The sequence below is a fragment of the Aquarana catesbeiana genome, linkage group LG12, assembly GCF_042186555.1.
Source record: "Aquarana catesbeiana isolate 2022-GZ linkage group LG12, ASM4218655v1, whole genome shotgun sequence".
Lineage (NCBI taxonomy): Eukaryota > Metazoa > Chordata > Amphibia > Anura > Ranidae > Aquarana > Aquarana catesbeiana.
The window spans coordinates 215,333,588-215,357,429 of NC_133335.1; the positions used below are offsets into that span (position 1 = coordinate 215,333,588).

A 23,842-nucleotide genomic window follows, 5' to 3' on the forward strand; every position below is an offset into this window, starting at 1 on the left:
CACCATTATTTTCCAGCACTGCCTTAACCCTCTTGGGCATGGAGTTCACCAGAGCTTCACAGGTTGCCACTGGAGTCCTCTTCCACTCCTCCATGACAATATCACAGAGCTGGTGGATGTTAGAGACCTTGTGCTCCTCCACCTTCTATTTGAGAATGCCCCACAGATGCTCAATAATATGTCAGGACAGGTCAGGGCTGTCTGGCGGCAAAAGGGGCTGTTTTGGTGGCAAAAAGGGGGACTAACGCATTATTAGATGGACGGTCATAAAGGTATAACTGATTGGCATATGATAAATGCCTCTATATCAGGAACGTACAGTGGATTGACTGTGACAGGGAACCCAGTGAATTACTGACTTGGGATATTTTGGTTCTCATCGGTTGTTCCTATTTGTAACCTGTATACTCGTACCTGCAATCTTTTGGATGTCACTGAGCCTGATATTCCTAGGGGTTACCAAGGTGGCAAAATGAGGATAGCAGCATAGGTAGTGTAACAGATTGCAGGTACTAACAGCAGTGGACATAGCATTCAGTGGGAGAGTGATGGGCCTGTGGGGGATTTTATTATAGTAATATGTTATACTGAACAAAGAGCGATGACCTGACAATAAGTGGGCAACGAAAAAGCAATTGTTACAATATATGGGCAACAAACAGGCAATTACTACTATACAGTACATAGGCAACAAGAAATCATTACAATATGCAAAGAACTAACAGGCAATTCTTACAATATGTGGGGAATATGGTATTGTTATTACACTTTAGCAACAAACAGGCAAATGTTAAAATATGGTACAACAAGCAATTGTTACAATGTGCGGGCAACAACAAGGCAATTGTTACAATACGTAGGCAACAGGCAATCATTACAATACATGGACAGCAAATAGGCAATTGTTACAATACGTGGGTAGCAAACAGGCAATAGTTACAATCTGCGGGCAACAAACAGGCAACCGCTACAATACATGGTCAACAGGTAAACGTCAGAATATGCAAAGAACAAAAAGGCAATTCTTACAATATGTGGGGAGTATGGTATTGTTATAATACTTGAGCAACAAACAGGCAATTGTTAAAATATGGTACAACAGGCAATTGTTACAATGTGCAGGCAACAAACAGACAATCGTTATAATATCTAGGGAACAGGCAGTCATTACAATACATGGGCAGTAAATAGGCAATGGTTACAATAAGTGGGTAGCAAACAGGTAGTATTTATAGTATGCGGGCAACAAACAAGCAATTCTTCCAATATGTGGGGAACATGCTATTGTTATAATACTTGAGCTACAAACAGGCAATTGTTTAAAAAAAGTGGACAACAGGCGATTGTTACAATCAGGCAATCATTATAATATCTAGGCAACAGGCAGTCATTACAATACATGGGCAGCAAATAAGCAATTGTAACAATACTTGGGTAGCAAACGGGCAAAAGTTACAATATGCAGGCAACAAACAGGCAATCGCTACAATACATGGTAAACATTACAACATGCAGGCAACAAACAGGCCATTATTACAATATGTGGACAACATCCAACTGGTACAATATGCAGACAATCATTACAATATGTGGACAACCAACAGGCAATCATTACATGGGCAATAGGCAATTGTTACAATACCTGAGCAACAAGCAGATATTTCTTAGAATAAATGGCATCTAACAGGTAATTGTTACAAGATGTGGGCAACAAATAGGCAATTATTACAATACATGAGCAACATTCATTAAAATACATAGTCAACAAATAGGCAATTGTTACAAAATGTGGGCTACAAACAGACAATTATAATTATACATGGGCAACAAATTGGCACTTGCGCAATGTGTATAGCTTACATGTACCATAAACAGACATTCATTACAATAAGCGGGCAGTAAACATTTAAGCATTACAATACACTGGCAACAAACAGGCACTTGCTACAATATGAGGGCAACAAATAGGCAATTGTTGCAATACACGGGCAACAAACAGGCAATTGTTGCAATACACTACGATATGAGGGCAACATACAGGCAATTGTTACAATATGAGGGCAACAAACAAGAAATTGTTACACTACACGTCGGGCAACAAACAGGTAATTGTTACAATATGTAAGCAAGAAGCTTACAATCAGTACAACACATGGGCAATAATAGGCCATTATTACAATATTCAGGTAACAAATGGTAAATATTAATCCTTATTAAGCAATAACAGGAGCCCAGTTTGGTTTTCTTGGATTTCTCTAATCCTTATAATAATTTCACTCATTGTATCATTAAACTCTGAGTGAAGGACCCAATGGTGAGGCTCTCTCAGGGAGTGGATCCATGACACCCTGCACTTACAGGATGTTTGGCTTCATTCAGCCCAAAAGACAGGGGACATCTAGTGGCACAAAGGTATTACTGCAGGAGACAGCAATGGAAAGGAGGTGAGTATTGAAACAACTGTTGCCTTTTTTTTTTTTTTCAATCCTTGGGGCCCATTGAAAAAAATAAAAGCCTGGCATTGAGCTTTAAGCCCACTGGGGACAGTGTGAAAGCCCTTGCGAAGAGAAAGTTGTATCCAGGGTCCCCTGAAGATTTGCGGGGCATCATGAAAGCCATCTACAATTAGCTGGTCAGTGAAGATTTAGCATTGCACATACTCCCCTGTGTATCAAGAGCAGGGATGGCATGCAGTGTAAGTTGTGCAATCCTGCCAGTAGCTGCTCAATGATGGCAGCAACTCTTTAACTACCCTGAGTTGTGGGGAACTGTGATAAAGTGCGGAGCACGTCAGAGAGTATCCCACTAACACTTCTTGTTCCCTACAGTATTATCCCTCTTTCGCATAGGTCATGTGTTGCAATAGTTATGCAGCAACTTATGGTTGTCATCATTTGTAACAGTGGCCAATAGTACTTCACAATTGCAATTCCAAAATTTAGCAGTATACACCCTCTGCCTATCCAAGGGTGATCTGCCCCTTTCAATGCACCAGGCCTATCTTACTTTGATCCATAAGGACCTTAAGGACCCAGAGCTATGTGCCTCATATAGGCCAATAGCCCTATTGAATAATGACCTGAAAATTTTAACCAAACTGCTGGCTACCCGTCTATATCCATTATTACCTTCGGTTATTGACTCTGATCAAACAGGATTTATGCCTAAAAGGTCAACCGACGTTAATCTTAGGAGACTCTTTACCAATATTCATGCCCAACACAATAACTCCGGTACCAGAGCTATTGCCCTACTAGATATAGAAAAGGCATTCGACACTGTGGAGTGGCCCTTTTTGTGGGAGACTTTACGTCGAATGGGTTTTCCACTACGGTTTATATCATGGTTGCAGGTGATCTATAGGTGTCCCATCTCATCGATCCGTTTGGGCTCCAGACTCTCAACTCCATTTCAACTGTTTCGGGGAACTAGACAGGGCTGCCCTCTTTCTCCGGCTCTATTTGCTCTAGCTATAGAGCCAGTTGCAGAGGCTCTCCGTACATCGCCTCATATTAAGGGGCTTAGGATAGGCATGCTGGAGGAGAGGGTAGCCCTGTATGCTGACGACATGGTTTTATTTTTGGGGGACGCGGGTCCATCACTTCAGGGTGCTCTGTCACTCCTCAATACTTTCTCCATGGTAACGGGCCTCCGGGTAAACTGGCCAAAATCTACTCTATTTCCAATAGATCAAGCAGCCAAATTGACATCCTCTCCAGATAGCCCATTAAAGTGGGTTGACTCCTTTAAATATCTTGGGGTTTGTGTCTCTGCACAAGCCTCAGATTTTCTTAAATTAAACTTGGATCCGGTAGTGGGGGATATGAAAGCTAAACTCAAGGCATGGAATAATCTCCCCCTATCGGTATGGGGAAGGGTCAACTTGCTTAAAATGAAGGTCATCCCCAAATTCATATATTTATTCCGCCATTCCCCGCAGTGGATTCCTAAATCCTTCTTTACTAAACTAAACCAACGCTTTTCAGAGTTTCTCTGGGGCTCCTTACCACCGAGATATAAGTTAACTACATTAATGAGGCCACTATCGCAGGGTGGTATGGCCTTTCCGGATTGCTATAAGTACTTTTTGGCGACACAGCTGGTGACAGTGGTCTGGTGGCTAAATCCTGATAAAACCAATGTGGCCTCCGCTTTGGAGGCCACCGTGGCAGGCTCCTGGGAATCTCTTCAATACCTAATTTACAGAGGCCCATGTGCCCCACACTTATTAACTCCGTCTATGCTTACTACTTTACGGGCCTGGAAAATGGGCCTGGCTATTGAAAAACACAACCAGATGGGAATTTCCCCTAATACACCCCTATGGCTAAACCCCAATTTACCACATTTTTACAAATCTATTGACCCCCAGATATGGACTAGATATGGTATAAAATTAATCTCACAAGTGGTGTCTTGCACCTCACTGCTTTCTTTTTGTCAGCTTTCCTTCCAGTATAATCTTCCGCAGCACTATCAGTTCCGTTATCTTCAACTTTCGCATGCTTTCGAAGCCCAATTCCCACGTTCGTCCTGTATATTAATACAGCCTAAACTGGAGACTACTCTTAGATCCGGTTGTACAAAAAAACCTATATCTCACATATATCAGCATTTAATCTATGAGTCCTTGCCTCCGTTGGACGGCCTTTTGTCCCGTTGGCAGCGTGACATTCCAGCTTTGAGTGGCGAAGATTGGGATGGTGTTTGGGACTTCCCTTTTAGTTCGCTAGTCTCTATACGTGACAAGTTAGTCCAATTTAAAATAGTCCACCGGGCGTATTTCACTCCCCACAGACTTCATTTGATAAATCCTGCCCACTCCCCTAAGTGTTGGAGATGTAGCTACACCCCCGGAGATTTTTCCCATATCTTTTGGCATTGTCCAAAGATACAACAATTCTGGGGGGAGGTACTAGGCCTAATCAATAAAATTGCATCCACTAATCTACCACTGTCTATGGAGATTTGTATGTTGGGCCTTATAAAAAAATTAGTTCCTGCTGTAGCTAAACGCACGATGATTGGTTTGCTTCTATTTTATGCTAGGAAAACCATAACATTTCAATGGAAGAAGCCCTATCCCCCCACAAATGTCCAGTGGAAACGTTTGGTTAACGATAATCTTCCACTATATAAAGATACCTATCTTAATAGAGGCTGCCAATTGAAATTTAATAAGGTTTGGAGTGGGTGGCTGGAGGAAATGAACATTGCTTACTAATGTTGGACTAGCTTCAGTTACGATACCAAGAATCGACGATTAAATGTAATTCCTAGTTAATAGGTATAGGCCTTTATGGGCAGTGGGGGGGCGGCCCAAAAATTCCAAAAATCCCCTTTTCACTTATATGTTAAAATTGTATTGCATGGATGTATTCCTCTCTTTTTCTTTTTTTTTCATTTTTTTTTTTTTACCTGATGTACTTGCGATATTATCTGTACAAGCTAGACAACCAATTTGTATATGTCTTTATGTCTTTGTGTCTTATAAGGAAAATTTGAATAAAAATAAATTTAAAAAAAAAAAAAAAACAAAATTTAGCAGTATGATGTTTTTTTTGGAGCTGCCCAACTTTGTGCGCATCATTGCATCACTGGAGTTTCCAAAAGGAAGCTGGCGTAAGTATATAAGAGAGGAACAAAACAAAGAACTGAAACTGAGAATGTGATGAGACAAACAAGAGCTTTAAGAGGTAAGATGCTAAACACAGCTGGGTTATTAAGGGGTACAGCGGAAAGAGCCAAGCTGAATGGCAGCATCCCAGAGCAACCATTCAGTATCAGGCTCAGCCTCAGGTCGTTTAGGTATATTCTATTCTTTCTGATAATGTAACAGCGACTCTTACTGCAAGGTTGCCTGTCCACCACTTGCTGTCTACTGCAGACTGACTTGAAATTCTGTGTCCTGCTCCACTTTTGAGGGAAATGATGCCCAGAATCATCCAACCCCTTCCTATGTCCCTAAGTAGTTATGACCAAACTTAACGTAGTCCTTGAGACTTTGGAGGTTGTCTAGTTCCTATCTATCCAGCCGCCCCTGCTTTAAATCTTCACTCTCTTAAACAGCTAAGCTGGCTGAAGAATCTTCCGTTTTATGCAAGCCCCCCCTCATGTCACTAAGTAGTTATGGCCAGCCCCCATGTAGTCCTCCAGACTTCAGATGTTGCCTATTTCCTACCTGTCCTGCTGCCAGTGCCTTGGAACTTTACTCTATGGAACAGCTAAGGAGAATCTTCAGCATCTGACCAGCTTTATCCAACCCCCCCCCCCAGGACACTAAGTAATTATGGTCAACCCCAACATAGTCCTCTAGACTTCAGATGGTTCCTAGTTCCTACCTTTCCAGCTGCCCCTGCCTTGATTTTTCACTTTTTTACCAATTTAGCTGACTGAAGATACTTCAGGATCTGGAACTTAGGTTCCAGATGGTGAAGAAGCCTGTTTCATTTGCCACCTGCTAAGGGTTCCACCCGCCAACCACCATGTTACTACTGGGCATCTAGAATGGTTTCTAGATGGTGAATATAACTGCAGTTAATACTTCAACTTCTTGCTGTCTTCCACAAACTGCCTTCGGCACTGCTCCGCTTTTGGATCCGGCCTCAGGTCATTTAGTTTGTGAATTCCTTTATGGCATCCGTTAACACAGCAACTCTTACTGCAAGACTGACTGTCTACAATCTGATTTCTTCCACAAAATGGCAACTAGAATCATTTGGTGCTGCTCCAATTTTGGATCAAACGATGCTCAGTAGCATCCAATCCTTCCCTATGCCCCTAGGTAGTCATGACCAACCCTAGTTAGTCCTCTGGACTGCAGAGTTTGCTTAGTTTCTACCTGTACTGCTGCTGGTGCCTTGGAATTTTACTGTATGGAACAGCTAAGCCGTCTGAAGAATTTTCAGCGTCTGACCAGCTTTCAGATGTTAAAGATGCCTGCTTCCCCATCACCTGCTGTGGTTCTACATGCCACCATATTATTACAGGACACATAGAAGTGTTCCCAGATGGCAAATATATTTTGGCCAGTGTAGTTCTTCAAGAGAGCAAAGATTGGAGGCGTGAGTGGCGAGACAGGTTCTCGTCTTTTACAGGGAGCACACTTTTTATGTAGGCCAACTCCAGCCTCAGGTCCCTTAAGGTTTGTCAATAACTTTACACCTTCTTATAATATAGCTGCAGCTCTTATTACAAGATTGACTGTCCACCACCTGCTGTCTTCCACAGACTGTCCACTTTTGGGTTAAATGATGCTCAGCGTCATCCAACCTCTCCCTATGTCCCTAGGTAGTCATGGCCAAACCTCATGTAGTCCTCTAGACCAAGGGTCTTCAAACTATGGCCCTCCAGTTGTTCAAGAACTACAATTCCCATCATGCCTAGCCATGTCTGTGAATGTCAGAGTTTTACAATGCCTCATGGGATGTGTAGTTCCGCAACAGCTGGAGGGCCATAGTTTGAGGATCCCTACTCTAGACTGAAGAGGTAGTCAAGATCCTACTTGTTCAGTTGTCCTGCCTTGGATCTTCATTCTCTACTGAAGAATCTTCAGCATTTGACCAACTTCCATTGGTGATGCTCCACTTTTGGGTCAAATAATGCCCAGCATTATCCAACACCTCTCTAGATAATCATGGTCAACCTACATTAGTCCTTTACCAAGCAGACTTTATCTAGTTACTACCTATCCCACCGCCCGCGCCTTGGACCTTTGCACTACTGATCAGCTAAGCCAACCGAGGAATCTTTAGCTTCTGACCAGCTTTCGGATGTTACAGACACCTGCTTCCCCTGCCAACTGCTGTGGTTTAACCCCCTCAACCACTGTCACTACAGGACAGTTGTAGTTGTCCAACCCCTCCCTAAATAATCATGGCCAACCTACATAAATCCTCTAGACTGAAGAGTTTGTATAGTTACTACCTGTCCTACTGCCCGTGCCTTGGACCTTTGCACTTTTAAACAGCTAAGCCCGCTGAGGAATCTTCAGCTTTTGACCAGCTTCCAGATGTTGGAGATACCTGTTTTCTCCACCAACCGCTGTGGTTTAACCCACCAATCACTATGTCACTACCTTAGATTCTCATTCTCTTGAACAGTTAGGCCAGTAGCAGAATCTTCCACAGAGTTTGTCTAGTTCCTAGCTAACCCACCACCCGCGCCTTGGACCTTTGCTCTACTGAACAGCTAAGCCAGCTGAGGAATCTTCAGCAGCTGACCAGCATCCAGATGTTGAAGATACCTGTTTCCCTTGCCACCCACTGTGGTTTAACCCACCAACTACCAAGTCACTACAGGGCGCCTAGAAGTGCCGGAGGATAGCAAATATATTTGGCTGGTGTAGTTCTTCAAGAGAGCAAAGATCAGAGACATAGGTGGTGAGACAGGTCCTCCTCTGTTTTTATATACTGGCTCGAAAATGGATATCTAGCATAGGGCCCTAGTGTTTTTTTTTTTATAAACTGTTTGAAAGAAGACTCTATAGTGGGTTTTCTTTAAACGGCACAGCGATCTGAATGTTTATGAAGTCTGGATTTCATTCACTGGTCTGCACATAATAGAAAATGGGATTTGCAGAGTACGTTCAATTGAAGCGTTTTAAAAATGTCCTACCGAAAGCATTTAGAAGGAAAAGATCCCGATAAACATCTGGCCTGAGCCTGGCCTTCTCACATACTTGTTAGTATGTGCCTCTGTGATTAGGATGGGGTTAGTGGTGTTGTGTGCTGGCGGTAGGCCAGCTTGACTCCAGAGAAGATAATTGCTGCCAGTTAAAGGGTGGTACCGAGAAAATATAGGAAAGTAAAATACTTTTTTTTTTTTTTCCAATAAAGAAAACAGAACATTTTTTCCCCCCTGAATTCTGAGCGTTCCGAAGAAGGAATGCTTTGGTTTGTAAGGCATTAAAGGAAACCTACTATAGAAAAAAAAATGTTAAGCTCTGGAATTGCCAGTGGCCTGGCTGTTATGGTGGCCCTCTGGCTTCAGTATTTAAAGAGGCACTGTAACTTTCTGTTTTTCGGTCACCAGGACAAATATTATTATTATTATACAGGATTTATATAGCGCCAACAGTTTGCGCTCGTTAGAGCTAACAATCTAGGAATAGAGATCCTTCCTTAAAAATAAATAGTTTTATTGCAGTCTGCTTCTCTTTCTCTTTACTTCCTCTTCCAAGTGACACCAGAACAGGAAGTGTGAGGGAATCTTCCAAGTGGGGACACATAAAAACCCGACCAGGGGTTCTAACCCTTCTCCACGTTGTCCCAAACTAAAAAAAAAAAAAGTTGGTTTTAGATAAACCAAATCTTGGCTGCCTTCCAGTGGGTACTTCCTTCTCCTTTCTGATCAGTTTTTTCTTCCCATATAGATATAACATTGAATTGTTGATTTCCATCTGTTTGTGTCACTGGCTGATGCAATTTTTCTTCCTCCAGATTCCTCCTACCTACTAATTTGTGATGACATGAGGTGCACAGGCAGAGACGCTAAGGTAGGTTGTCACATCCATTGTGTCTATTTTATTTTATTCATTTTTTTCGTAGATCGTTAAAATATAAATGTTCAGTTTATTCACAGTCTTATATCCTCTAACCCAGAATGTTAAATCAAATGGAACAGAGGGTGAGGACGCAGGATACGACTGGCCACACACAATCAATTTTCGATTTTTAGATTCCATTGGAGCATTTGTGCACAGTTTGCCCAATATACATACTATTTTATATTTATTTTATGCATATTTTGCTTCTTTACTATTTCACCTCCGGAAGATTTACCCCCCCCCCCCCCTTAATGACAAGGTCATTTTTTGCGATACGGCACTGTCACTTTAACTCACAATTGTGCGGTCGTGCGATGCTGTACCAAAATAAAATTTGTCTTTTTTTCCCACAAATAGAGCTTTCTTTTGGTGGTATTTGATCACCTCTGCGGTTTTTATTTTTTGCTCTATAAACAAAAAAAGAGCGACGATTTTGAAAAAAAACGCAATATTTTTTACTTTTTGCTATAATAAATATCCCCCAAAGATTTATAAAAAAAACTATTTTTTTTCCTCAGTTTAGGCTGATATGTATTCTTCTACATATTTTTGGTAAAAAAAAAAATTATTTTTTTACTTTCTGCTATAAAACGAATCCAATAAAAGAATGTAAAAAAAAATTATTTATTCATAAATTTAGGCCAATATGTATTCTGCTACATGTTTTTAGTAAAAAAAAAAAAAAAATCACAATAAGCGTATACTGATTGGTTTGCGCAAACGTTATAGCGTCTAGAAACTGTGGGATATTTGTTTTTTATTTTATTTTTTATTAGCAATGGTGGCGATAAGCGACTTTTAGCGGGACATTGCGGCGGACATTTGGACACATTTTGGAGACCAGTGACACTAATACAGTGATCAGTGCTAAAAAAAAAATACGCACTGTCACTGTACTAATGACACTGGCTGGGAAGAGGTTAACATCACTGTGTGCCTAGCCTGTGTTTTTCTACGGTGTTGGAGGAGCTTTTAGTAGTGGAAGGCATGGATCCACGTCCAAACTTTGCAGGAACACCATGCCTTCCCTACTGACAGAACAGCAATCTGCCTTGTTTACATAGGCAGACCGCCATTCTGCCTCTCCGCTGGATCATTGGCAGGTGCCAGCGGACATTGAGTCCGCGGTACCCACAGATCAGCTCCCGCTGTGACAGAGAGTGATTGTCTGGACCTAGTCATTAGGAACAGCGATCGGTCTCCTCCTCCAGTCAGTCCCATCCCCCTGACAGTTAGAACACCCACTAGGGAACATATTTAACCCCTTGATCGCCCCCTAGTGTTAACCCCTTCCCTGTCAGTGACATTTATACATTAATCAGTGCCTATTTTTAGTACTGATCGTTGTATAAATGTCACTGGTCCCAAAAAAGTGTCAAAAGTGTCCGATCAGTCCGTCGCAATGTCACAGTCCTGCTAAAAATTGCAGATCGCCACCATTACTAGTAAATAAATAAATAAAAATGCCATAAATCTATCCCCTATTTTGTAGATGCTATAACTTTTGCGCAAACCAATCAATAAACACTTATTGCGTTTTTCTTTTACCAAAAATATGCAGAAGAATACATATCGGCCTTAATCTGAGGAAGACATTTTTTTGGGGGGTATTTATTATAGCAGAAAGTAAAAAATAGTGTTTTTTTCAAAACTGTCGCTCTTTTTTTTGTTTATAGCGCGAGAAATAAAATACCGCAGAGGTGATCAAATACCACCAAAAGAAAGCTCTATTTGTGGGAAAAAAAGGACATAAAATTTTGTTTGTGTACAAAGTCGCACGACCGCGCAATTGTCAGTAAAAAAAGCAACGCAGTGCCGTATCACAAAAAATGGCACGGTCAGGAAGGGGGCAGATTCTTTCCGGGGCTGAAGTGGTTAAAGCAGACCCCCAGACTTTTCTTATCAGTCTTGCCCAGTTGTACAGACTCCCCTCCTGTAATGATATTTACCAGTGGTGGCTGGTGCTAAACATTTTTTTTTTTGGGGGGGGGGGCAGCAAACAAACCCGCACTCCCACACCCTTCCAGCGGTCACGGCGCCATGGCTAACCTGGTCTTCTTTAGATCCGCCTCCTGTCTTGATTGGCTGGGAGGAGAAGCCGGAATCCAATAGTGAATATTGATTCGCTAGTATCACAGGTGGGAGGGTTTGGGGCGCAGTGCTCTGCGCCTCGAGCACAACCTTTTTTTAAGCCAATCAGAACCTCAGCTTCTAATCATGTGCTTGAAAAAAAAAAAAAGACCTCATTGAAAGGCATTAGTCCAGCGCCCCGCCTGCAAACAAGGAGGCGGCGCCCCTGTGCCCCTTATTGACTGGCTGCCACTGTTGCTTACCCCGATTTCACTGCACACTGTGAGCTTCTCACATTGCATGGAGAAACATAGGGATCAGAATTTATTCAATCATTTCATTAACATGATGAAAAGAAGAAGGAACCAGGGAGCAGTTACACATCAGCTTTAATTGCCATTTTTATGACATCTGCCTTATCAATTTTACATAAAACTTTTACTGTACTTGCAAAGCTTTTTCTGTTAGTGGTGCCACAGATGTGTTTGCGGCTTTGTTTCATTCAGCATAAATAATTTAAATGATGATGGTGATAAAATGTTCAATCGATGTATTTAAAGTGATATTAACCACTTCAGCCCCGGAAGATTTTACCCCCCTTCCTGACCAGAGCACTTTTTGCGATTCGGCACTGCGTCGCTTTAGCTGACAATTGCGCGGTCGTGCGACGTTGCACCCAAACAAAATTGACGTCCTTTTTTTCCCACAAATAGAGCTTTCTTTTGGCGGTATTTGATCACCTCTGCGGTTTTTATTTTTTGTGCTATAAACAAAAAAAGAGCGTCAATTTTGAAAAAAACGCGTTATTTTTTACTTTTTGCTATAATAAATATCCCCCAAAAATACATAAAAAAAACAATTTTTTTTCCTCAGTTTAGGCCGATACGTATTCTTCTACATATTTTTGGTAAAAAAAAAAAATCGCAATAAGCGTATATTGATTGATTGGTTTGCGCAAAAGTTATAGCGTCTACAAAATAGGGGATAGTTTTATGGCATTTTTATTATAATTTTTTTTATTAGTAAAGGCGACGATCTGCGATTTTTATCGTGACTGCGACATTATGGCGGACATATCGGACAATTCTGACACTATTTTGGGACCATTGTCATTTATACAGCGATCAGTGCTATAAAAATGCACGGATTACTATGTAAATGACACTGGCAGGGAAGGGGTTAAACACTAGGGGGCGATGAAGGGGTTAAGTGTGTCCTAGGGAGTGATTCTAACTGCGGGGGATGGGCTACTACTCATATGACAGCGATCACTGCTCTCGATGACAGGGAGCAGCGATCTCTGTCATGTCACTAGGCAGAATGGGGAAATGCCTTGTTTACATCTCCCTGTTCTGCGGCTCCGTGACACGATCGCCAGGACATCGAGTCTGCGGGTCCCTCGGGCACGGACACGGTGTACGCGGCAGCGCCCGCTAGCCCCGCCGATGAAAGGGGACGTACAGGTACGCCCATTTGCCCACTGCTGCCATTGTGCCGACATATATCGGCGTGCAGCGGTCGGCAAGTTGTTAAAAACAGATATCACTGCAGAAAAAAAAAATGAAATAATTACCTCTTTCTCTGCCCGCACAGCCCCAGTGAAAAGGAACCCCTCGCTTAAAGTGGACCTTCAGTCATTTTTCCAACTTTCCATCTATTAAATATTCTGCCCTTGTTGTTGTTTTAACTTTGGATAGAAAAACATTTTTTTTCTGCCAGTAAATCCCTTATACAGCCCACTTCCTGTTTCTTGTCTGGTCATTAGCCTAGGCTTATGACATCATACACAGCTCTCTCTCTCTCTTACTCTCGTGAGAGTTTGCCAGGAAGGGAGGGGGGGTGAGTCATAAGAGGGCCAATCAGAGCTGCAGAGCTGGAGGTGTGCCTCTGTGTAAATCCAGGAAGTGAACAGGCAGCAGCCTCAGCTGCCCACAGTTAAAATGGCTGCAGCCAGACTCAGTGGAGGGAGATTTCTGCAGCATATTTGGCAAGTAAAGAATCCCAGTATATATAAAATAATATGCAAAGTGGTTGGAGGGAAGCTTCAGAATGGCAAAGATCTTTTTATTACAAATTATGTGAGCAGACTGCAGTTCCTCTAAGTCTCTTATGAAACCGACACTTTCGGGAGCACCGTTCTCCTGCGTCTCCCATTGCACTTTGTGGTTTCTCTCACTGACACGTCATTACTACACACTTTTGTCACAGGTCCAGGCCTATGTAGTCACTGAATTGAGAAAAAGGAAGGCATCTGCAATTCTGCACTACATGTATAACTGATTCAATGCCTTCAACAGCTGGAAGCTATAAATGATGACTTCTCAGTTGCAGTGCACTTATGTAATCAGTGGAGATCACAAACTGTAAGACCCCCATACACACTATTAGATTCTCTGCAGATTTTTGTCTTTGGATTTACAAAAACCATGTAGTGCAAGGGCCTGCCTGATTGCATAGGAATCGAAACTCTTAAGGTTTGACCTCCTATTATATGGTTTTGTTAAATCTGAAGACAAAAATCTGCAGAAAATCTAATAGAGTGTATGGGGTCTTTAACCACTTCCCGCCCAAGGTACGTCCAGGGACGTCCTTGACTTTGAGCGGGTATATCTCAATGATACCTGCAGCTACAGGCATAATTCAGATATCAGCTTTTTCAGCCCGGCGATTCTCTACACCATAAGAACGATCATAGCGGCTGGTAAGCCGTGTGATCGTTCTTACGGGCAGCGAGAGGGGACGACCCCCCTCCCGCCAGTGCTTCTACCGACTCACCGCATCCATCGGTGAGTCGGAGACAGGATCCGCCGACCCCGGATGGTGACCATAGAGATTGACCCGAATGGTGACCAGATGGTTGCGGGAGTCTCTATGAACGTTCGGGGGGCCGGGCGCGATGTTATGATGTCACGCCCGGCCTCTGCATTCAAACGAATGGCGCCGCCTCGGATGGGAAGCCGAGATCGTTTATTTTTAATTTTTTTTATTTCAGGCTTCCCAGCCTAGAGGTGAGATGTGGGGTCTTATTGACCCCATATCTCACTGTAAAGAGGACCTGTCATGCCATATTCCTATTACAAGGGATGTTTACATCCCTTGTAATAGGAATAAAAGTGATCAAAACTATTTTTTTTTTTTTAAAGTGTCAAACTAAAAAAAGAAATGTAAAATTAACAATAAAAAAAAAAAAAAATTTTAAAGCGCCCCTGTCCCCGTGTGCTCGCATGCAGAAGCGAACACATACGTAAGTCCCACCCACATATGAAAACGGTGTTCAAACCACACATGTGAGGTATTGCCGCAAACGTTAGAGCAAGAGCAATAATTCTAGCACTGGACCTCCTCTGTAACTCAAAACATGTAACCAGTAAAATTTTTTAAAGTGTCGCCTATGGGGATTTTTAAGTACCGAAGTTTGGCGCCATTCCACGAGCGTGTGCAATTTTGAAGTGTGACATGTTAGGTATCTCTTTACTCGGCGTATCTTTCACGTTATGCAAAAACATTGGGCTAACTTTAATGTTTTGTTTTTTTTTTTTAAAGTATGAAACTGTTTTTTTTTTCCCCCCAAAAAAAACGTGTTCGAAAAATTGCTGCGCGAATACCGTGCGAGATAAAAAGTTGCAACGACTGCCATTGTATTCTCTAGGGTCTTTGCTAAAAAAAACATATATAATGTTTTGAGGTTGTAAGTGAATTTTCAAGCAAAAAAAATGATGAATTTTACATGTAGGAGAGAAATGTCAGAATTGGCCTGGATGGGAACTGTTAATCTGAAGGGAACCCTGGTTCCGTCATGTTGTCTTCCTTGTCTGAAGACATGGGCTCCCTTCTCTACAGTTAGCCATAGTGGGAAAAAAAAGGCTTAGAATAACGATCCATTTTAAGTCAAACAATTGTCGTCACACCATTCATTTTGTAAATAAATTTGGCACAAAAAAATTCATGGTACTTTGATTACACAATGTTTTTTTTTTTTATATCTTGCAGGAAAACATCGATGGTATTTATATACCATCTACTTCCATGGGTAGATGTCCTCTGTGAAGAAAACCAGTGACATCGGAGCGGCGACAGAGACATTAGCTGCTGGTGAGACCGGTGTTGTTGGTGGACAGCAATAGAGGACTCGCAATCATGGTTGGAAAACGTCGCCTTCTTTGCGTTTCCGTGAAATTCAAGAGTGGGACTATATCTACAAAGGTCTTGATGCAAGAATCAATCAATGATTGTATAGAAAAAATATTAAAATAAAAAAATAAAAATAAAAAAAACAACTCCGCTGTGTGCGTGTGTGTGTGTATATATATATACAAAATAGGATTTTAAAAAATTGGCTAATTCCACTGCCACCTGCTACGGTCCCGTTTAATGAACCTTTGTTCACATCTTTAGCCCCTGGGGCAACAGGCAAGCTGTTCCAACTTAAAGCGTACCTGAACCAATCTACTGATACTTAGAGGTGGCGGCTGCATTGGTTTTCTTTTCACACACTTTTGTTTTCTATATTTTCACCTGGCAAACCTGCCCTTAGCCCACTTCCTGTCCTAAGGTGCCAATCTTACTGAGCAGCGTTATCACTTTAGCACAGGGAGTGTTTTAGGACTACACAACACCACCCTCACTTCTTCATAGCAGGGGGAGGGGTTTTGTAGGAGATAGCAGGGAACAATGCTAACTGATAACAGCCCAGAGGCACAGAGAATAGGAAGCTCACAAGGTTTTTGGCTATTGGAACACAGCCATAAATCCTATGAAGTGGATAACAGTCCAGAGACAAAGAGTGCAGGAAGTTATCAGTTATCTATATATATATCTGAGAAAAATTATATCTCTATATATATATCTATCTAATCTATATTATATATATATAGATATAGATATATATATCTATATCTATATATACATATATAGATAGATAGATAGATAGATAGATAGATAGATAGATAGATAGATAGATAGATAGATAGATAGATAGACATATACTGTATATATCTATATATATATATATATATATATATATATATATATATATATGTATAGAGCTATATATGGAGTGTTCTTTTCAAAAGAGATCTCTCGGTAAAATAAAGGATGAAGACATGGATGGATGGGGGAAGTTTGCGTTGAATATAAAAAAATGAGTTTAACCTGTTCCCAGTCCGCGCTATAGCCGAATGACAGCTACAGCGCGGACCTACATTGCCGGGAGGCCGTCAATAGACGTCCTCCGCTTTGCGCGCGGCTGTGATCACCGAGTCAATGCGGTCCCGACCCCTTACCACATGATCAGCTGTCAGCCAATGACAGCTGATCACGTGATGTCAACAGAAGATCGGTAATCATTTCTTTTTCGCGTGAGGAGAAAAAAAAAAAAGCCGATCATCGGCTTCTGTGTAAGGGACATCGGTCCCAAAGAGGAAGAGGCACAGCCGCCTCATCTGTGCCAACCAGTGCCACCTGCCAGTGCCCACACAGTGCATATCAGTGTCCACCAGTGTATATTAGTGCCACCAATCAGTGCCAACTATCAATGCCCACGAATGCCACCTATCAATGCCCACCAGTGGAGCCAATCAATGCTTCATCAGTACCACCTAGCAGTGCTGCCTATCAGTGTCACCTACCAGTGCCCATCACTGCCACTTATCAGTGCCCATCAGTGCCAGCCACCAGTTCCACCTATTACTGCCCTTCAGTGCCACCTATCAATGCCCTTCAGTGCTGCCCATCAGTGCCACCTCATCAGTGCCCACCAGTGATGCTTCATCAGGGCCCATCAATGCAGCCTATCGGTGCCCATTAATGCAGCCTATTGGTGCCCATCAGTGCAGCCTATCAGTGCCTATCAGTGGAGCCTCATCAGCGTACATCAATGAAGGAGAAAAATTACCTGTTTGCAAAATTTTATAAAAAAATATAAAACGGTTTTGTATTTTTATTCAAAATTTTCGGTCTTTTTCATTTTTTAACAAAAAAAAACCCCAGCAGTGATTAAATACCACCAAAAGAAAGCTCTATTTGTGGGAAAAAAATGATAGAAAATTTCATTTGGGTACAGTGTTGCATGACCGCGCAATTGTCATTCAAAGTGCGACAGCGCTGAAAGCTGAAAATTGGTCTGGGCAGGAAGGGGGTTTAGGTGCCCAGTAAGCAAGTGGTTAATAGCGTTTTTTGGTTTGTGGTGCTCTGATGCCGTGTTCTTCTGTTTTAACCAACAAGATTTCTCTCTCTTTGTAACTACCGACAAAGACACATCACCAACCGGTCACATTGGTAGGTATTTTTATTAAAAATAAGGCAATTGTTATACATGTTCTAAAAATCCATTGAGCTACAGCTAACTGGTGCCAGATCCAGATTGATGATCCGTCTATGACTGACACCCTGCTGGTGTTTCACATGCAGTCCAATGAAAATTTGACTTAATGCCAGTAATAAGTCTATAGCAGCCTTAAGGTATTTTCATTACAGGTATTGGGCGTCCATCTGGTGTGCGGTAGAGAAAGAACTGCTAAAACTGAAGATTAGTTACAACATTTTAAAAAAATCAGTACAAGGGATGGTACATTACATTCAATAGAAAGTGTCCCTTGTGCTTCTGGCTGGTCTCCTACTTAAAGTGGGGTTCCACCCAAAAAAACAGAAATACTTGAAAAATCCTAAAAAAAACCCCAAAAAAACATTTGGATATTTTTTTTTTTTTAACTTACCTCTAAATGCCTGTTGCTAGGGGGTCCCTCGTAGTCTGCCTCTTCCAGTGCCTAGGCTGGTGACATCACTTCCCCCTCAGCACAGGAAGGGCTCAGCTCTGCTCCCTCCCTCCTGTCAATCATCTGGGACCCATTACAGGTCCCAGGTGACTGAGCGGCCAATCACGGTGCGCGGCGCCTCTCGCGCATGCGCAGTGGGTGCCAGGCTGTGAAGCCACAGCCCGGCGCCCACAGTTGCAATGCCGGCGCCGCTGAACAGAGGGGGAGACGAGCGGGGCTTCGATCCCCCGCATCGCTGGACCCTGGGACAGGTAAGTGTCCAATTAAAAGTCAGCAGCTGCAGTATTTGTAGCTGCTGACTTTTATTTTCTTTTTTTTTTACCCGACCCCCTGGGTGGAACTCCTCTTTAAAATCAGAAGTCCTCTGCCCACCCACCCCCCAATCCTCACTTTGTACCTTTGTAATCTTCCAGGGCTGCAGGGGTTAAAGTTGACAATATAGGCAAAACCTGATTTATTTATTTTTTTTAATAGTAGTAAAGCCCCATACACACTATTAGATTTTCTGCAGATTTTTGTCTTCAGATTTACCAAAACCATATAATAGGAGGTCAAACCTTTATGCCGCGTACACACGGTCGGATTTTCCGACGGGAAATGTTCGATGGGAGCTTGTTGTTGGAAATTCCGACCGTGTGTAGGCTCCATCGGACATTTTCCGACGAAATTTCCGACAAACAAAATTTGAGATCTGGATCTCAAAATTTTCCGAAAACAAATTCCGTTGTCGTAAATTCCGATCGGGTGTACACAATCCCGATGCACAAAGTTCCATGCATGCTCGGAATCAAGCAGAAGAGCTGCACTGGCTATTGAACTTCATTTTTCTCGGCTCGTCGTACGTGTTGTACGTCACCACGTTCTTGGCGATCGGAATTTCCGACAAGATTTTGTGTGACCGTGTGTATGCAAGACAAGTTTAAGGATATCGGGGAACTGGAGAAAGTGCAGAGAAGGGCAACCAAACTGATAAGAGGCATGGAGGAGCTCAGCTATGAGGAGAGATTAGAGGAACTGAATTTATTCACTCTCGAGAAGAAGAGAATAAGGGGGGATATGATCAACATTTTCAAATATATAAGGGGTCCATATAGTGAACTTGGTGTTGAGTTATTCACTTTACGGTCAACACAGAGGACAAGGGGGCACTCTTTACGACTGGAGGAAAAGAGATTTAGTCCCCAAACACGGAAAGGTTTCTTCACAGTAAGAGCTGTGAGAATGTGGAATAGACTCCCTCCAGAGGTGGTTCTGGCCAGCTCAGTAGATTGCATTAAGAAAGGCCTGGATACTTTCCTAAATGTACATAATATAACTGGGTGCTGACATTTATAGGTAAAGTTGATCCAGGGAAAATCCGATTGCCTCTTGGGGGATCAGGAAGGAATTTTTTCCCCTGCTGTAGCAAATTGGAGCATGCTCTGCTGGGGTTTTTTGCCTTCCTCTGGATCAACTGTGGGTATAGAATTGGGTATATTGGATTGTACAATATTTTTTTTTTTTTTATGGTTGAACTGGATGGACTTGTGTCTTTTTTCAACCTGACTAACTATGTAAGCCAACATCCGTCGGAAAAAAAACATGGATTTTGTTGTCGGAATGTGCGATCGTGTGTACGGGGCATAAGAGTTTCAATTTGACAGGCTGGTAGGTTAATTGGCTTCTGTCTAAATTGTCCCTAATATATATGAATGTGAGTTAGGGACCTTAGGTTGTAAGCTCCTTGAGGGTAGGGACTGATGTGAACGTACAATGTATATGTAAAGCGCTGCGTAAATTGATGGCGCTATATAAGTACCTGAAATAAATTAATAAAAAACTTTGTATGCAATCAGGCAGGCCCTTGCACTACATGGTTTTGGTAAATCTAAAGACAAAAATCCGCAGAAAATCTAATAGTGTGTATGAGGCCTAAGGGAGGGTTATAACCAATGTCAGATTCCCCCCCCCCCCAATCTGTGTCCCCTTGTGGAAATTTCCCTTCATTTCCTGTCTCGTAGCCAAACAGGAAGTGAGAGAAAATCCTTGCAAATTAGGGAATTTCTGGAGGACTGGAACTAGCGTCCCCATTGGAAGATTTCCCCTCTATTACTTTTCTGGGGACAACCCAAAATGTGGGATTTTCTTTTACTTTCATTTTCAATGATAGTAGTACAAGACAAATAGAGAGGATGAATCTCCTTAATGGAGGAAAAAAATTAAAAGTCAGCAGCTACAAATACTGTATGGGGGGGGGAGAGGAGGAGTTGCCGGGAAGGAGGACTTGCCGGAAATACTCAAATACTCTCGGATCGCCGCAGCGATCTTACCCAGAAGTGGGAGCGGGAACCAGGTACACGCACCCCCAGAAAAGTGCCAAATGTGGCAGTGGAGGGTGCAAAGAAGCAGAGCTTCCCCTTTTGGGCGGAGCTCCACTTTAAGGACGTATTTGATTGCCCACAAAGGGCATTAGGGTGGACAGAGAGCAACATTCCCACCTGGACAAGCAAGGTGCAGAATCTGCTCTGGAAGAAGCAATAGGGGCTGCTTAACATTCACAGTATAAGGCACATGACGGTGTTCACAGCTTGAGGACCACGTTTGTAATTCAAAAGCCCCATATAAAGGACGGAGCAGCATCCAATTTAATAAAGCTTGTCGTAAAAACAGTAAATGGAGTAGGAAAGTAGGAAAGGGTAAGAGCGGCTAAAAACCAGAACTGGAGGAATATGAAAACTGTAGAACGCATTATAAAAATATAGGAAATGAGAACCCTTTTTTTTTTTTTTAATACCCACAGCAGCCAATCTAACCTGCACTAGATTAGAAGCTGGCCTCGGATTGGTTCACCTGTGCTGCACAGATGTTATTCCTCCAATTTTTACAGCAGAGGTCTGGTATAAGAAGAAGTGATGATTTATGAATGGTTAGATAATTTAGCGCAGATTTACACCCAGAGGACGAGCTTATATAATGATGATGATAGGTGTACATAAATTGTCTTTTTTACATTCATTCTCTTTCACTTCATCCGCTAAGTTTCGGCATCTGGAGAATGCCAATCAGAGGTCACCAACCAAACGTGAAGAGCAGCATTCACTAATGAGGGGTGCTACATTTGAGGCCAGGACAATTGCTCTTGGTTTGTACGTGAAAGAACATAAAGGGCTCCTCATAACTTCAGCTGCTTCTCCATAATTTCTTTTAGCTTGAACTTTTGGACCTGTACGGAACAAAGAACAGTATAAAGTTGACATGAGTACGGAGACCAGCACATACATCACGATTACAATATCGCCTCTAGGAAAAGTCAGCACACCCGTCCCAAAATTACCTTTCCAGAAATTGTGAGAGGGTACTCATTCACAAAGATTATGTAACGAGGGATCTTGAAATGAGAAATCTGGTGGGAAGGAAAGTTAGAAAATGAAATTAGGCAAGCAAACCTTAAAAGCAGAAATCCAATAATTTTGTTTTAGAAAAATTGTTTGCCTGGACCAGCCTTTCTCAACATTTTCAACACAGAGGAACCCTTGAAATAACTTCTCAGGTAACCCCTGCAAAAAATTACTAGATTTACAACTCATGATACATTGGTATGTGTGATGGTCATTGGGAAGAATTACCCCCTTAAATATAGCTAAAAAGATCAATGGTGTTAGTAGGATCTTATCTGAGAGGCAGAAGTTGCTCATTGCTCAACCCCTAGCAACCTCTGGAGGAACCCTGAGAAAAACTCACCCAAGCTCTACCGCTATATAGTATAGTTGGTGTGTAGAGTAGTCGGTGCTCTGGCTAATTAAGCTCACAAAACATCGATAGAAAGTACAGGCCGGCAACTCGACAGCTTCTCCATAGAAAATATTTATTTAAGCATTAGAGCAATAGCATCATCCAAATATGCTGACGCGTTTCGGCCTTAGGCCTTCATCAAAAGGCCTAATGCCGCGTACACACGACTGGACTTTTCGGCAGACTTTGTCCGGCGGACTTTTCAACGGACTTTCCAAATGAACGGACTTGCCTACACACGATCAACCAAAGTCCGACGGATTCGTACGTGATGACGTACGACCGGACTAAAACAAGGAAGTTCATAGCCAGTAGCCAATAGCTGCCCTAGCGTCGGTTTTTGTCCGTCGGACTAGCATACAGACGAGCGGACTTTTCGACCGGACTCGAGTCCGTCGGACAGATTTGAAACATGTTCCAAATCTAAGTCCGTCAAACTTTTGAGAAAAGAAAGTCCGCTGGAGCCCACACACGATCGAATTGTCCGACGGACTCCAGTACGCCGGACCAAGTATGCCGGAAAGTCCGGTCGTGTGTACGCGGCTTAAGGCCCGAAACGTGTCAGCATTTTTGGATGATGTCATTGCTCTAATGCTTGAATAAATATTTTCTATGGAGAAGCTGTCGAGTTGACGGCCTGTACTTTCTATGGATCTTCTGGAGGAACCCTGATCTAGGCTGTTCACAAATAAAAAAGGCAGCCATTGGCTGTAAAAACTGCCTTGTCTCCAGCGCAAACTCACATATCTGCCATCACCTGTCCTCCGAGCTGTGAGCCCAGGCTATTGCAGACAGGCCCCTTGTCACCACATTGGTCTGGGCTCACTGTACCGCAAAGATCAACAATAACTTTATGCCTTTATGGCTCCAATTTCTGCAGTATTGAAGGCTGCCCGCAGTTAACATGGGAAGAAGAGAACCCTTGGCTCTTCTACCATGCATTTTTCTGCATTTTTACTTGATCATGTATGGCAAACTTTAGGGGGCCACACTGTGGCCAACGGGAGTAGAAAATGTCCCGGCGTCAAAGGGAGTAAACAATACCCTATGATTGGTATTGGGCGCAGTAATAGTGCCCAATTGCTGGTATCAATGGGAGAAATAGTTCCCGATCATTGGTGTCAATGAGAGGAATAGTGCCTTATCTTTGTTGTCAATGGTAGGAATAGTGCCCCATCATTGGTCTGGGATGGGAGGAATAGCACACCATCATTGGAGTCAATGGGAGGAATAGCACACCATCATTGGTGTCAATGGGAGGAATAGCACACCATCATTGGTGTCAATTGGAGGCATAGTACCCCATCATTGGTGTCAGTAGGAGGAATAGTGCCCCTTTGTCAGTGTCAGTGGCAGGAACTATGCCCCACTGTTGTAATAATGCCACCAGGTACAGGTAAAAGCAGGGATGCATCTGGCCCTGGGCCACAGTTTGGAGACCACTAATGTATAGGCTTGTGGAGCTCTCATTTTTCTTGGATCATCTTGGGGACCCAAAAAGCTACTCTGTTAGAGAGCTGCCTTTTAAGACTAATAACTGCACCAGATCACACTTACAGTGGGGACAGAAAGTATTCTAGTACAAAATAGTGGTTCACGTTAAGCCTTAGGGATGGGCATATAGTAACGCATAGGTGGAAAAACCACACTCTTGACCAGGAAGCTTCTACAATATTTACAT

The 23,842-nt window shown here is 42.5% G+C and overlaps 1 protein-coding gene and 1 long non-coding RNA gene across 2 annotated transcripts in view; one reads left to right on the forward strand and one right to left on the reverse strand.

Moving 5' to 3' along the window:
- The first annotated feature begins 5,600 nt into the window (after nt 1-5,600).
- On the forward strand, nt 5,601-15,894 carry LOC141113510 (uncharacterized). The gene is made up of 3 exons (XR_012236780.1): nt 5,601-5,696; nt 9,441-9,496; nt 15,608-15,894. It is a non-coding gene; the product is annotated as an uncharacterized lncRNA (long non-coding RNA).
- A 1,991-nt stretch (nt 15,895-17,885) lies between these two features.
- Nucleotides 17,886-23,842, reverse strand: part of LOC141113511 (medium-chain acyl-CoA ligase ACSF2, mitochondrial-like) — a 115,603-nt gene continuing 109,646 nt past the window's right edge. The window contains exons 15-16 of the mRNA XM_073606672.1: nt 21,704-21,772; nt 17,886-21,592 (exon numbers count right to left, since the gene is read on the reverse strand). Coding sequence (XP_073462773.1) covers nt 21,542-21,592; nt 21,704-21,772 — 120 coding nt within the window. The 3' untranslated portion in view covers nt 17,886-21,541. The remainder of the gene's footprint in view (nt 21,593-21,703; nt 21,773-23,842) is intronic.